This window comes from Zosterops lateralis (assembly GCF_965231275.1).
Source record: "Zosterops lateralis genome assembly, chromosome: 1".
NCBI classification, from domain to species: domain Eukaryota; kingdom Metazoa; phylum Chordata; class Aves; order Passeriformes; family Zosteropidae; genus Zosterops; species Zosterops lateralis.
This window is the reverse complement of record NC_139762.1, coordinates 68,458,513-68,473,190: the sequence shown is the minus strand read 5'-3', so window position 1 is coordinate 68,473,190 and position 14,678 is coordinate 68,458,513. Positions and strand designations below refer to the sequence as shown.

Here is a 14,678-nt window from a genome sequence, read left to right as displayed (position 1 = left end):
TGAATCTGCATGTGAATAGTCTCAGTCCATCAACAGACATGATGAGGAGCAGCCATGGGACTGCTCTTACTCTCAGCTGGGATTGCTGGACATGGTAAATATGTGCTCAAAGGGAATGTAAACATCTGTGCCAAGCTGGGAGCAAACACACACGATGCTGGAGTTTCCTCCATGTCATGAAAGAGGTTCCCTGTTTCCCTCCTGCACTCCCACAAACAGCTTGCTTGCTGAAGGTTAACTTAGTAAATGCCTCCAGGAAACACAGTCTGTAAATATGAACAATTCCTGTTGACTTGGAGCTGCCTTCAGTGTGTAAGAATGTGAAAACTTTTCATCCTCAATGCAAAAAGCTCTTTCTTATTAAGGCCCTCCATTATTTCTAAACTTAGAAATTAAAACCAGCAATAAGCAGTGTTCTGGTGTTTGTCTCACATCCAGTTTGTCAAAAGTATGTCTCAACCCTCTTCCCCCTTCCTTGGGGTGGGGTTTTATGGGACAGGAGTCTAATGATTGGCAACTGTGAGAGTGGCAAAGCACATCCCACATTCCCTCTGCTTCGACACCTCTCTAATTCATCAAGTTCAACCTCCTTAACCAACAAAAAAAGAAGAGAATGAAATAAAATAAAATCGAAAAAGGAAAGGGAGTATTTCTATAGCAGTTTTAATAGCTGAAGCAGCTCAAAAGGGCCAGACAAAAGTTACTGTCTGCAAAGGAAGAGGTAGGACACTCACACTTTTCACAGGAATAACCCATTTGAAATGCTGTGTCACTTCCCAAAATCATGTGTATACATTCACATGGACCAGGCATACACAGTGTGTTAAAACTAGGGTCTTCCAGCTGCACGATTTCCATGCTACCTGCATATTACTTGTTCATAGCAAGATGCTGGAAGAACAGGCAGAGAACATACACCTTCTACTCTAACTTCTGCATGGTTTAGTGGCCACTTGAGAAGCAGACTTGAGCGGGAAAGTTTTCCCTTCCTCATCTCTATACAGCTCTTTCCCTGGGGGCTATTTCACTAAAATAAAACTGAAAGCATTTGTTTTCTTGGTGACTACCCCGGATACAGTGCCAATGCTCAATAAGCTTCACCATGGGAATCATCCAGAATACAATGTCTTTTGTTAATGAGCCTGAGAAACAAGTGTTTGGGGAAACCTTCAAACAAATTCCGATTCTAAAACTATGCAGGTGTATACCATGACAAATCTGGGAAAGGCAAAAGAAATGCTAGTATTTCCTGGCCCCTTATTTGCACGTCAGGCTTGTGTGGTCCTGAAAAGCCCTCATCTCCAACTTACAGTTGAGAAGGCCCAGCTGCAGAAGTGATGCCAGAGCTGTAAGTATCATGAAGAGCAGGAGTCCTCCTCTCCTCCCCAGGAACCCGACCACGGGGCACATGGCCAGGCAGGATGCCAGTGCAATCCCAGCCATGGTGTAGTAGTCCGCATAGAAGTTGTGGGTAATCGCCATCTTCGCCTCGTGCCCCATCATGCTTTTTGCAAAACAGTGGTGTATGCCATAGCCAGTCAGCCTGGGGGAAACAGCAGAGGGCAAGAGAGACCATTGCTGAGAGGGCAGAACACACACTGCAGTGTAATTCAGTGTGGGGAGGCATTAATGCAGGAATACAACACCTTAAGTTAAGAAACCTATCTCTAGGTGCTACTGTGAAAATAAGCATTGATAAAAAGAAGCAGAAGAAAAAAAAATCCATTCAACCAAATATTTGCTGATTTTATTCATATAGCTGCTGCTCTTGGCATGATCGAGACATGGGGAATTTTACAAGAACTCCTAGTGCATGATAGGTTTTCCCATTGTATTTGTGAAATCCCATTGCCAGAAGAGCACATCTCTCTGTTCCCAGTGCACCTGCTGACAGCTACAGAGCCAGCACTGCTGTGACAATGTAGACTGCGCTTGGACAGCAAAACACTAGTAACACTCACCTGCCTGTGGCATTTGGTCATACTGAATACAAGCATTACACTTCACTTCCCAAGCTAGCCTGTTAAAACTGAAAGCCCCTGAGAAAGGAATATTTGAAGTCGTATGTGCTGCAATGATTATTACATTTATGAAACAATAAGCTCTATTTCAGTCTACACATTCACAACATCCTTTGTAGCAATGTGTCTCCTCCTCTTTAAAGTTTCTTTGAGATGCCACTGATCAACATCTCATCATTGCATTTCACACCTCTGTCTCCTATCTCACCTTGTGCCTCCAAAAATAGAAAAGAAAAAAAAAAAAAAAAGGAAGAAAGAGAAGGGGGCTGGAGGTACAAAAGTCAGATGAGAAGCCCCAGCATCACCCCTGATGTGGTACAAAATAGCAGCAGAGGTGCAACAGGAGAGAGGTCAATGCTCTCAACTGCACCCATCACAACTCAAGTACCTCTGCCAGGAAGAACCTCCTGTCCCTGGCACTTATACAAGACAAATCTCATGGCACAAATTAACAGTGCCTGAGAGAGTGGCAGGCACAGATCCAGGTCTCAAAAAAAGAAAAAGAATGGCAGGTACATTATACTGATACATTTCTATCTTCGTGAAGGTCAGGAATTTGAAGCTCTGTCAGTGTAAACTAGATATCAAAATAAGCATGGGGGGGATATGCAGTTGCTGAGTACATGACAGCCCAGAGCCTGAGGAGCTTCTCTTGCAAACTTGTGAATCAATGCTCTAGTTCAAAATCCCACCCTCAATACCAAACACCTTGCCCCTGATAAAAACCTAATTACAAGAGCTTGCTGTTACACAAAAATGACATTTGCTTTCAATTACTGACTCTTCCCATAAGAGAAATATAAAACAAAACACTAGTAATGAAAGGGCAGGGTTAACCAGCTTTTCTTCTGTCTTTCTCTTGTATGCATGCAAACACAATTGCAGAAGTTGTTATTGAGGCCATGATCTATAAACTAAATTATTGTATCATCTGGACTTTGCTTTCCAGCCTATTCCCTAAGAATTACTCTATTCTCTTAACTTGGTGAGCAGCTCAGAATAGTTACTTTTAAAACTAAATCCTTGTCTCCCTTAATTTCTTTTTGTTCCCTGCAAAAGGTTCCTTCTCCATGTACTAAAAATTCAGCACAGCCCCGTCTAACAGGAATAACAGAAGTAAAATTAAATATTTTCTTTTCACCCCTTAAAAACAAACATGAAATCTATTTCCTCAGATGTACATCTGCTTCATGCTCTGCTTGGATGGCAAACAGCCTCTGTGTGCTAATGCCAGAAGTTATTCTTTGGGCTGCCTAGTTCTGATTTAGGGAATTTCCAAATATGCAAATTAATGTGGGTGAGGGAGAAGGGGAGAATTCCTGTGTAAATAGTTTTCACAAATACATTTAACACTGTCTAATAAATGTATTTGGTGAGCCTAAGGAGAAAGCTCTCTTTCAGAACAGAGGGAATCCCTCACTGGTGGGTGGAAGAGACACAAACCTTGTAAAACCAGAGTTGGTTGTGCAACCAGTAACACTGGAGACTGACTCCTGAAGTCTGTGTGCTTCTGGGTGACTATTTGCCCAGCACAGAGGCTGTCCCCTCTGGGTGATGACTAATCCATAAGCCTGCTAACATGAGTGAGGGCTGCAGAGTAGTGCCCTGACGTGAGGAAGAAAAAGCCACAAGAGAGCTACATACTTTGAAACCTGGCAGAAAAAGGGGACTCCCAGTCTTCCTCATCCCCACCTCCCACTTGAAAAAAAAACCAAAACAAAACAAAAAACAAACAAACTAAGCCCGTGAAAAATTCAAATGGGTATTTTACAAGATGGAAAAATTAGAAAATGCACTGCTGGTGCCCTGCCAGAATTTGCAAGCCAATATATTTCCTCTTTATAAGGTGTTCAGTTCTGGACAGAAGGTCTCAGAACCTGTAACCTGCAAAACCCTCAGGTTGATGTTTGTTTTTGCCCACATGAGCATGTCCTGAAGCCTTAGGAGGCAAGCATCACATTGTTCTGTTGGAGACTGCACATTGTCCCTGTGACCACCTGCACATAATTTGGGAGTGCTGAGCACTTTGTAATCTGCCTCTGAAGACCCACCAAGCACAGCTTGGTGTTATATGTTATATGAGGGAGCAACTTGTATTTACTGCCAAGCAGCATCTTCCTCTGCACCACAGCCCCATCAGATGTAAACAATTTGAAACTGCACTCCTGGGGCATAAATGGTTTCAAAACTCCCACCTGGGATGCCAAGCAGATGCCTGCACACACGAGCACCTACCAAGCACGTGGCCACAGGAGACCACTGGTGACAGTAATGCAGCTGCAGCATGGCACCTGAGAAGATGCAGCTCTGCTGCCTGAAACAGCCAATGAGCTCCTCCACATTAGCCATAAAAATACAGTTCCCTGCAACAGCTGGTGTTTTTCCAGGATCATTTATCAGAGATGTTACGGAAGGGTCCCACAGTAGGAAATAGTGGAGGTCCCTCATCACTTCCCATTGCTACTCCAGTTCACTGACCACACAACTATCTAAACAAACAGACTGGACTTACGAGTTCACACACAGGACTACGATGTTTTTCCACAGGTTCCTTGTTCCCACCACTTTAACAATGCAGACTTTCTTCGGTCTCCTGGTGATTTCCTTTTCCAGCTCTGAAACAAACCAAATCAGAATTATAATTTCTCTGAGGAGAATGAGAAGGAGAAGATTTACTTGTGAACTAAGATATTCTGAGGGATATTCTGGAGAGCACTGTTGATTACATTAACAGGAACCATAAAAACACTGAACTACCTGCCTAAAGTCCAGCACAGGTTCCTCCTTTTCTTCCAGGCTTCCCTTCATAATTTTTGAGCAAAAGAACTAAGAACTTCTTCATACTCCAAACCTTCTCCCAGTTAAAAATATGTATGTAAAGTGGAGCATTGAGCTTGGAGCTTGACCTCAACAAGCACGATAGCAAATTTCTTGAAGAACTTCAGGATTCTGTTAATTTTTAAACCTCTCCACAGGGAGGATGGCACTCATGCAGCTACAGGCTCTGCTCCCTTTGTGCAATGCATACCTAAAAAGCCATGGAAAGGACTGGAGCTCAAACTCATTTTTCATGGGTAATCTTTTGAAATTTGTTCAAATGCAAGTTTCAGAATGAAGTGGCTAGAACATTAAGTCAGCTCATCCATCTTTCACTCAATTCCCTTTTGAAATATTTAATTTTTTTCTGATGGACGTCCTAAACGTTAAGACATTTCCTTAAAGAAAAATCATTGGGCATCAGTAGCTGTGGTGTCTTTGCATTTCAGAACTAAAACCCCACCATGTCCTTCCAGTGCTGGGCAGCTTCAAGTGAACTTTTCTTTGCAATGCTGAAGAAACACATAAGACCTTTCAAATGTTGCATCTGATACCCTTGTTGGCACGGGACAATAACGAAGGGAACTGCTTATTTCCCAATTATCATTAAATTAGATCTTGAACACCTACCTAAGAGTGCCGAAGCAGCCACTGTTTCCAAGCTACCAGATCAGTGAGTAACAAGTCCAATAAAAGCAGGAGAAGCTGTAGCTATAAAGAAGCATCACAAAAATAATGCCCTCCAGGAGCACAGACTAGGTCTGTTTTTTTGGGGTAAAGGCTTTCAGTGCTGCTTTCTAGCCTGATTGTGTTTCAAAGGCAGCAGCGTAGCCCTGTGGTGAAGGGTGCACGCGTTCCCTTCGTGCATACACAATGAGCTTGGGTGTCCTCAGCCGCCCACACTGGCCTGCCCTGACCTCTGCCTTACTCTGCTGAATAGCAACCTCCTAAAGAGATGCAAGGCAGGAGAAAATAAAAGCAAGCTGGGGAGGAGGAGGTTTAAAAAAAAAGTCACCTGAATTTACAAACTAAACAAAAATCACATTTGCCAGCTATTATTTGGAAAGTGCATTGCAAAAATAATAAATCAAGCGAACTCTATTTACATGCAAATACTTGAGCTATTAACTGCTCACAGGTCACTCCTGGCCTTCTCTCTAGAGTAACTACTGTAAAGGCTTCCGACAAAAGCAGCAAAGGGTATTTTATGTTAGTGATTGTACTTAAGCAGAATATTGCTATATTACTTTCCTAACAACCTGATAATGACCATTTCTCCCCAGAATCCATGCAGCATAAAGCCCACAAAAGCAGAAAAACTAAGGCAGAGTAAAAGAAGAAACTGGTTAAATTAATATTTGTATTACAAAAAACCTCTTCATGCTCAGCAATATTAAAATATAAGCAATTAAAAATAAATGGAACCTAATCTCAAAGAACAAGGTCAAAATAATTTTTCTAGCAAGATTCTAGGAAGGACTAAGTGGAAACAAAATAATTCAGAACAATGGAAGCAGTTAGATAAAACATAATTGTAAAGCCCATGACTGAGCCCAGGCCAAACCTTCTACAGTAAAAAAAGTCAAAGCAAGCACTAGAAGAAGCACAAGGGTTTTGAAAGGCTGTTGGTGGGTGTTTACTATTTCAGCTGAAGGCTAACAATGAAAATCACTACTCGAACAAAACATACTGCACAGATTTCATGTGGACAAAAGGCTTCACTCTCAAACTAAGAATGACCAGTTCTGGCCTACAAAGTAAAACATCTCATTCTCTTACAGCAGAAGGTACACACTCCATATTCTTCAGATTTTCTTAATCTGATCAAGTTTTTTGTTTGTTTCTCAGAGAAATTATAATTTTTTTCTTTCAGGACAGAGAGCAGACTTGCACATACATGCTGCATTGAGCCACAACTTAATAAAATTAAGAGAAGCAACACTCAACTTGGCTACATATTTATTTGGAACCAAATATTATTTTGCCCTCCACTCCTGCTTTGTTCATACATGAGGGGTTCCTGTAATCCATATGTTGTTTATTGTCATGCATCCTTCTCATGTGCACTCAGGCCTTCCCAAACTTCTGAACTAGTTCCCATCAGTGTTTTTCACTGAATTGCTGTTCTGCCCTCAAGTAAAGGCTCACTTGGCTATGTGAGCTGTCAAACACCTCCTGTGTCAGCTGCAGTGAGAATCACACATGACAGGGGAACTCACCCCTTCTCTACCCTACTCATGGAGCAGTCTTTCTGCAGTGGACCCTTGCTTCAGCTCTCATGGGGGTTAAACTCCATGGATGCATCACAGCGTTATAAAGAAATGTCTCGATTACAGATGTAACAGCCTTACAAGCATTAAAAAAAAAGGGGGGGGGAAGGGAGGGGAAAAAAAAAAAAAAAAAAAAAAAAAAAAAAAAAAAAAAAAAAAAAATCTGGCTTCAAGCCTTATACCAAAGAAAGCGAACAGAATCTGGCTTTTTATAGAGAGCCTTGTGACTCTACCAGCTATTTATGCCTCCATCCTTCTACGATGTTAAAACTCCAAAACTAAGTCACCTGCTTTAGATGAATGACTTGTCTCCAAGTCTCCAACACAATCCATCTTTCTGATGGCTTTCTCTCTCCTTTGTTTCTATGAATACCAGTGAGATATTCACCAAAAATCCCCACTGCACTGCAAAATCAATGGCTTGCAATAACCAAAATATCATTCCAACAGGAACAAATAAGCTATGTGACTTGCAAAAGAGTCATCAGCTATAGAAGCGTCTCTCATGTAAGTGACCTGCTGTCTTTGGAGGGAGCCTGCCTGCCTAAAAGGACCTGCTCTGACTGACTTTGATGAGCATCAGGAGAGTGACAGCTCTCAGGCTGACTGACTTTGTAAGTCAAAGTTAAGATATTAAAAGTCAAGCCAAAGCCTTTTAAAATCTCATGGAAGCAAACTATTGCTCTCTAAGGACAAACACCAGAAAAACTCCCTGTACACCAAACTTACTCTTTGATTTTACACTGAAGTCACCAGTACAGAAGGAATTTGCATTAAATGTTTCAGTTCTGGTTTACCAAAAGGGAGAGTGTGGAATATAAAACTATTTCTATCCATTTATTCAGAGCCCCCAAATAAGTTTTCCCATACTCCAAAGCCCACACACACTCTAGGCTTCCTATTCAGGGACTCAGTAGGAAAACTGTCAACAAGCTAACTCTTTATATCTCAGTGAAAATTAGAACTATTCACTGGCAGACTTTAAAAGTCTCATGGGAAGAGGAACCCTACCAGCTTCCAACTTGAAGCACTGTTGAAATTTCATGGGACCCTCTGCATTTCAGGAGCATGCCTTTCAAAATCAGAAAGTATCTTTAAAGCCTTCAGATGAAGCCACCCATCTCGGCGTCACTTGGCATAGACAAAACAGACAAAAGCCCAAATCAAGCCACTGAAAAATTATGTCCAAAATGACAAGTGTCCTGTGGTGATGGACTTCTGCTGGATTTTTCTGGCTGCCAAAAGATACTGTCAGTAGCTCTTTGAACATGAAAAGATCTATGGAAGCCTAGCAGAGAGACTCAATCAATCCCTGGAGCATGACAGCTCTGCAGCAGGAGGTGGACCAGTCCAAAACACAGAGATGAAGCAATCTACTCCCAGGCAGGCAGGGTTACTGGTACATAGTTTTTTTATACCTTCCAGGACTTTTGTCTAGCTCTCAAGCCATATAGAGAAATTATGAGGTAGATAAAACACTGACTGATGGGCAGAGAACAATAAAGGATAGAAAAATAGAAATCATAACTGGATGGCAGGACATTAGTAGTGGGATGACTTGTCTTATTTAAAAAAAAAAAAAAATTGTTTAATAACCTGTGTAGGGAGCTTGGCAAAAACCTCAGAAATATACCAATAAGGTCTGCTGGTGACAAAGTGAGGCACTACCTTACTATCAAAGGTAAAGGCAATACAAATGGGCCATCAGAGGGAATTGTGTGAGCTTGAGATCTAGTGTGTGGCAAAAGCAAGTGAAAATGTGAAACACAAGGCAAAATTCTCAGTAATTAAGGTGAAATATTTCTGGTGGAAGATAAGCAAAACCTGTGTTGGACTTGGTTATGCTCTACTTGAACACAAGTGACTATATGGCACCAGTTTAAAGCAGCCATGAGGTATTTGCAATTAGACAATAAAATACTGGAATTCTTTTACAATTCTGGTCATCAATTTTTGAGAAATGAAAGCTCCAGCAAGCCCATTTATAAAAGGAGAGAAGATAGAGGAGAACTTCATCTCAGTACAGGAGTAGGGCTGCTCTATTCTCATATAGCATGAGGAAAAAGAGATTTAAGATAGGCACAGACAGGAGCAATTGGGAAAGGGAAAAAAGAACTAACCCAGACATCTATAGTGTATTTGAATTGAATGCTAAAATGTATCTGCAGTACAAGAGGAATATGGAGATTGGAATGGCCTTCTAACAAAAGTACTGGACATAAATACTAACAGCATTTAAAATTAACCTCCTTTCATGAGAGCGACTCTATAACTCTAGGACTATAACAGCTAAGGAATTATTTATTTCAATCCAGTTTTTCTAATTACATTCAAAAAAGATTGAAAAGTCACACATAAGGTTGCTGTTGCAATCTTCAGTTGCTCATGTGCATTATGATACAGCATTTAGATGATCACACATTAGTTTTTCCCCCAGAATGTTCACTGCAGTCATCTAAAGGGCAGGTGTTAAAGAGGTCTCTGCCTTTCCTATTCAACATGTATCCTTAAGCCTCATTATCCAAACTTCCCAGTGAGTACAAAAAAATCATAGATTTCCTTAGAGACATTCCTACAGTGCTGTCAGAATATACATGTATTTCATAAATGCAAATGAAATAATCTCTACCACCTTCTTGTAAGAGTAAGGGCAAAAGATTACTCCTGTTTTGCAGGCAGGGAGATAAAAGAGAGAGGATTTGTGTCCAGAATGAGCAAAAATCATGCAGCAATACCCCTTGCAGGTATTGATATAAATGCTCCCATCTTTCTGCAAATCCAGCCCCCAAATTACACACAAGAGACAGACACTGAAGAAACTGTGATTAGTGACAGCACTGAAAGGGCCTGATTCCAGGGAAATCTCCATCATCATACAAGAACATCCCTGACAGACCCAGAGAATGAGTACAGCTCTCCAAGAGGTATTCAGCTTCATTCCCCCAACACTGTCCTCTTTCCTTCTGCAACCCTCTGCCTCATTCACTACACACCTTCCAAATTCTGCAACAAATGAGGAACAGACAACAGCTTCATTCCCACATCATCGTCCATCCTATGCACTGATTCGTCCATCCTATGCCCTGTGGAAAAAATAGGTTGTAATCATGTTATTAAAGGCTGTACCGTCATGCCTTCATGCCAGGAGGCCAAGCAGGGGTTGCCCAGGCAACCTGACTTCTTGTGTTTCCCAGAGCACGACTTGTCAATGCTTACATTCTTTTAACATCATCAGTGTTAAAAAAAACCCCAACAAGAACTTGAAGAACACCTCCAATGTCCTTGTGTGGAGCTGTGACCATCAGGAGGTTGCAGGTACCCACACATGCACTGCTGCTCTCTGTTGTGGGAACTATGGAGGGAATCTCAGCAAGTGAGTTGGGCAGCAGGGAGGGGGTGAAGCAAACATTTTAGGACTGGATTTTGCAAAAGAAGAGTTCTGAGGCTGAATTCTTGGGCTTGACAGCTTGCCCTGGAAGGAGAGGGGAGCAAATGATTGCAGCCCCTTCGGTCTCCATATGCTCTAGCTCTCCTCTGTTCTTCCTCTACAGAATGTTCTTCCTCTGTTAGTTCCCCCCAGTCCCTTGTTGTCCTTGCCTCTCTAAAGCCCCCTACAAGTATCTTTATTCTTTGCTCCCACAACTTTTTTAAGTCTCTTATTTCCTCTCTTCTCTGGCCACTGGTCCCCTCTTACTGCTCTCCACTTCCACTTGGTTCTCGAGGTCTCCCCTCCTACCCTTCACACCCATATCTGGACTCACCAGTCCTCTCTCCTCTGGTGCCTGTGGGCTGGGGAAATGCTGGCAGCACCAGGGCTTGCTTCCAGCCCTCTGCACATGGTTCCTGCCCTGTAAAGCTGGCTCCTCTGGGAGGATAGGTAGCACTATGCACAAAGAGCCAGTGTGCCAGCAGGGCACAAATCAACAGGCTGGAGTGCAGCCAGTCAGAGTTTGCAGAGGACTCAACTAGTGAGAGAGTCATTCAAACTGAAATAGGGGCTGACAGCTCCCTCTTTTTTTTTTTTTTTTTTTTTTCCCTTTAAATTTTCTAGCATATTCAGCTTTTCTCAGCAGCATCAAAAGGCATATTCTCAGTAGAGTGCACCCTTTTCCCCTGATCCCTCCAAAAGCTGATACTGTCAGATATCACTACTACTACCTTTGCTAAGGATACAGTCAGGGCATGCATGGGCTCTCCTCTTCCATTATTATAGACCCAGCCATGAGAAGAGGACCTAACTGACCAGTTTTATTCTTGTTAATCACGATCATGTACAGCACATCCTGAAAGAGTTGCACAAACTCTACCAATTCCTGCTGCTGGACAATAGGGGCTCAAGCAGGAGAAACACATGTTTTCATCCTGAAACTGATTTAACATACAAGAGAACAGCAGAAATCACTGGCTGAATATATATTTTTTTTTTTAATTTTTAGATAGAAATCTCTGTGGCTGACACACAGCCTTCAAGCACCACCTTGAACTGTTTTAACTACATTTACCACATTCACCTAACCACCCTCTCTGAGCTGCATGAAACATTTAAGTTTAACACCATTAAATACCCAAGAAACGGATCTGGCAAAGGAGGACATCTGGCAGATTTGTACTACACTATCACATGGAATCACCTGTATTATGGAGCCAGGAAACTTCTTTTTCTTCTCCAGCTAATACACTCTTCATCTATCACAAGCTTTAAACCAGTAGTGTAGTGATAGGTGTGATGGACTAAGGTTATGAATAAAGCTTTATAGGGAAAGAGACTTTCAGACACAAGGCATTTTCACCCTTCCCTCTGCTATTTACTCAGTGGAAAAGGAAAACGCATATAATACATAGATTCAAGCCTCATGCTTAGGAAAAAAAAATATATAGCAGAACAAAACAGAAAAATAGCTTATGTTTAAAGAAAAGTAATGGCAGCATGTTGATCAGCAGCAAGAAAGGTGAAAGATAATTTTTTTTCTTCAGAGGGAAACTCCCTGAAAACCACAGCTTTCCTAACTGCAATCCACACACATACACCGAGTACTTATCACCACTGTACCCCTTCATCTTCTCCATGTTGTGTCCTGCATGCTGAAGTACCAGCAGCTATTTGGGTGCTCTACCTTTGCTGTCCACCTTTCCTGATTACATCAGTATTATTTCTCTACGCTTAGAAGGGAATTTTGGGAAGGAACAGCTATAACTTCTCTGCCCACAGGAGCACCACTGGTTTGTGTTTCCATCCAGAGATGAGCAAAAAGGGAGCTTTGTTTTTCAGCCTGGCCAAGCAGCTATTTTGATGTTAAGGAACACCTGAAATGTCTCCCCACATAATGGAAGTCAAAGAGAGGTGCACAGGGGTGGGTTTCCATGGAAGCATCACGTGTGACACTTGGGGAGCTGCTGATACAGCAGGGTCTCAAGTGGAGCATTTCCAAGCAGAGCATTTCCTGGGACACCCAAACAGGGCAGGGTTGGGTACTGGTACAGCCAAAGTCAGCTGGCAGCAGACAATCTGTTCCAGGCAACAAACAGACACTTCAACCCCACACAAAGAAAAAGAATGTATTGTATAGAAATAATGAAAGCCACCTAAAGTGTAACACACCTTCAAAAGGTGTAAGTATGGTTGGTGCTTTAGGATTTCAATTCCCCTAAACACTCTTTCCTCCTGTTTGTTAAACAATCTTCTTACTTCCTTAGCATTTATGACACTAAGGTGAAAATGACTGTCCTGCAGCTGCATTATATATAATGATATATATATATATATATATATCTTTAGTTCTCTACAGGGGATCAAGGAAGAGATGGTGAAGTTTCTGGAGAAACTGGTAGTAAAAAAAATCCATACTGAATTAATATTACCAAAATGCTTAATTTGCTCATTATTGAAGCTGACTTTTTTGAAACATTTGTCAACAAAATTCAGCAAGCCTGTTTTAAAAACGACATTTCAATACACAGTTGAATAAAAATAATTGCCCTGATGCAAAAACAGATTTAAACTTTTGTTTCTAAAAGAGGGTAAAGTTTGAAGCCAACTGGTGAAATTTTGAGTCAATAAAGTTTTGAATAAAAACTTACTAGGAGTAATTTAACCAGGTCTAATTCACCTATGTTTCTTAAGCATTTAAGAAGAAAATGCAACCACATAAACCCAAAAATCTCATTATAAAGGCAAATTATTCCTGCCCAAAATCACAAGGCACACCAAGCACTCAAAAAATAAAGCCACTTAAAGCTGTTGAGGAAAAAGGCCCCTTTACGCAACCAACACCAGTCCTGGGATAGGCTACTGAAGATAAGGGCAATGTAAATTTACAACACTCTAGAATCCTACCAACATCCCTTGTCTCACTTTTATTTGTTTCCCATGCAAGCACACTCCCCGCTCCATCTTGCTGGCTGGGCATTGCCCATCAGCTGCCCACCCTCATTTTGTTCTGGCACAGGTTGTTACAGCAGCTGCTGGACCTTTCAGCTGCATCTGCATCACTGTCTGGACTTATAGTTCTTGTCTTTAGAGGCATCTCCCAGGAGAGCACTGGCAACCACTCCAACACAGACTGTCAAAAACAGCAGATAAATTTTGCTTCCTTACCCTGCCACCCCCCCCAACCTGGGCCACCTCCCCATGGACCGAAGAGTCTTTACACATGGTTAGTGGCACTCTCCACTAAAGGCAGTGTAGCCAAATGGATGAACAAAAGCTTCCAGCAGGCAGTGGAAGTGGTGTGATTCTTCAGAAAGGAAAATCAGCCTGCTCACTGCTTGGAGAGCAATTCAAAATTAGATTTTCTTGCATCCCAAAAATACTTTGTCCTCTTGAACACTGCTTCTTTTTTTGTGGAACTCATATCAAGTGCCAAAATAGGTATATATGAAATTCCTCTAGCTCCTGCAATGATCTGTTATATCAGATACACTAATTTGACTGGAATATATGAGTAAAGTTACAGTGGGATTTTCAGCTGGAAGGGACTGCAAGTGAGCAGTTTATCATTTAAATGCATTGGGAGTAACTCAATGACAGGAGGCTGTTACAACAATGCAGTGAGGAATAATAAACAGCAACACAATGGCCTCTAACTAGAGCAAAACAGTTTCAGTCCTTTCAGATGGAAAACAAAGAATAAAACAAATCACAAACAAAAATCCCTCCACACAGATAGGAAAGCTTAACAATGGAATCAAGGGAAAACAAGGGATATCTGCCTCAGGCTCAATGGCATCCTTTCTCCCAGACAAGTACCAGCTTTTTACCCATTCCATGCCAGAGCAACTATGGCCATGTTATTACAGAACACAAGAGCAGAGAAAGGGTTCCTCCTCCTTCCTGACCCACTGCAAGATACAAGGCCTGCAGCTTGACCACATTCTTAATTCAAGCATTATACTCTTCTCCTGTCCTGATTCAGACCATCAACACCCCCAAGAGAGGTGGTCCTTCCTTCAGTAGTTTGTAGTTAACCTTATTTCATTCTTTTGATACTGCTCCTCTCTTACTCTTCCTACAGGAATGCAGCTTCCTTCCAGGGCTGCATCAGAAAAGCCTTTAAGTGTGGGGTTGCAGAAA

The 14,678-nt window shown here is 41.8% G+C and overlaps 1 protein-coding gene across 2 annotated transcripts in view; it reads right to left on the bottom strand.

Moving 5' to 3' along the window:
• SLC22A23 (solute carrier family 22 member 23) overlaps positions 1 to 14,678 on the bottom strand; it is a 109,439-nt gene that overhangs the window by 12,423 nt on the left and 82,338 nt on the right. The window contains exons 6-8 of one of the 2 annotated variants that reach the window (XM_083858799.1): positions 10,102 to 10,191; positions 4,534 to 4,636; positions 1,311 to 1,543 (exon numbers count right to left, since the gene is read on the bottom strand). In XM_083858799.1, coding sequence (XP_083714925.1) covers positions 1,311 to 1,543; positions 4,534 to 4,636; positions 10,102 to 10,191 — 426 coding nt within the window. The remainder of the gene's footprint in view (positions 1 to 1,310; positions 1,544 to 4,533; positions 4,637 to 10,101; positions 10,192 to 14,678) is intronic. The other variant, XM_083858800.1, reaches the window with a different exon arrangement.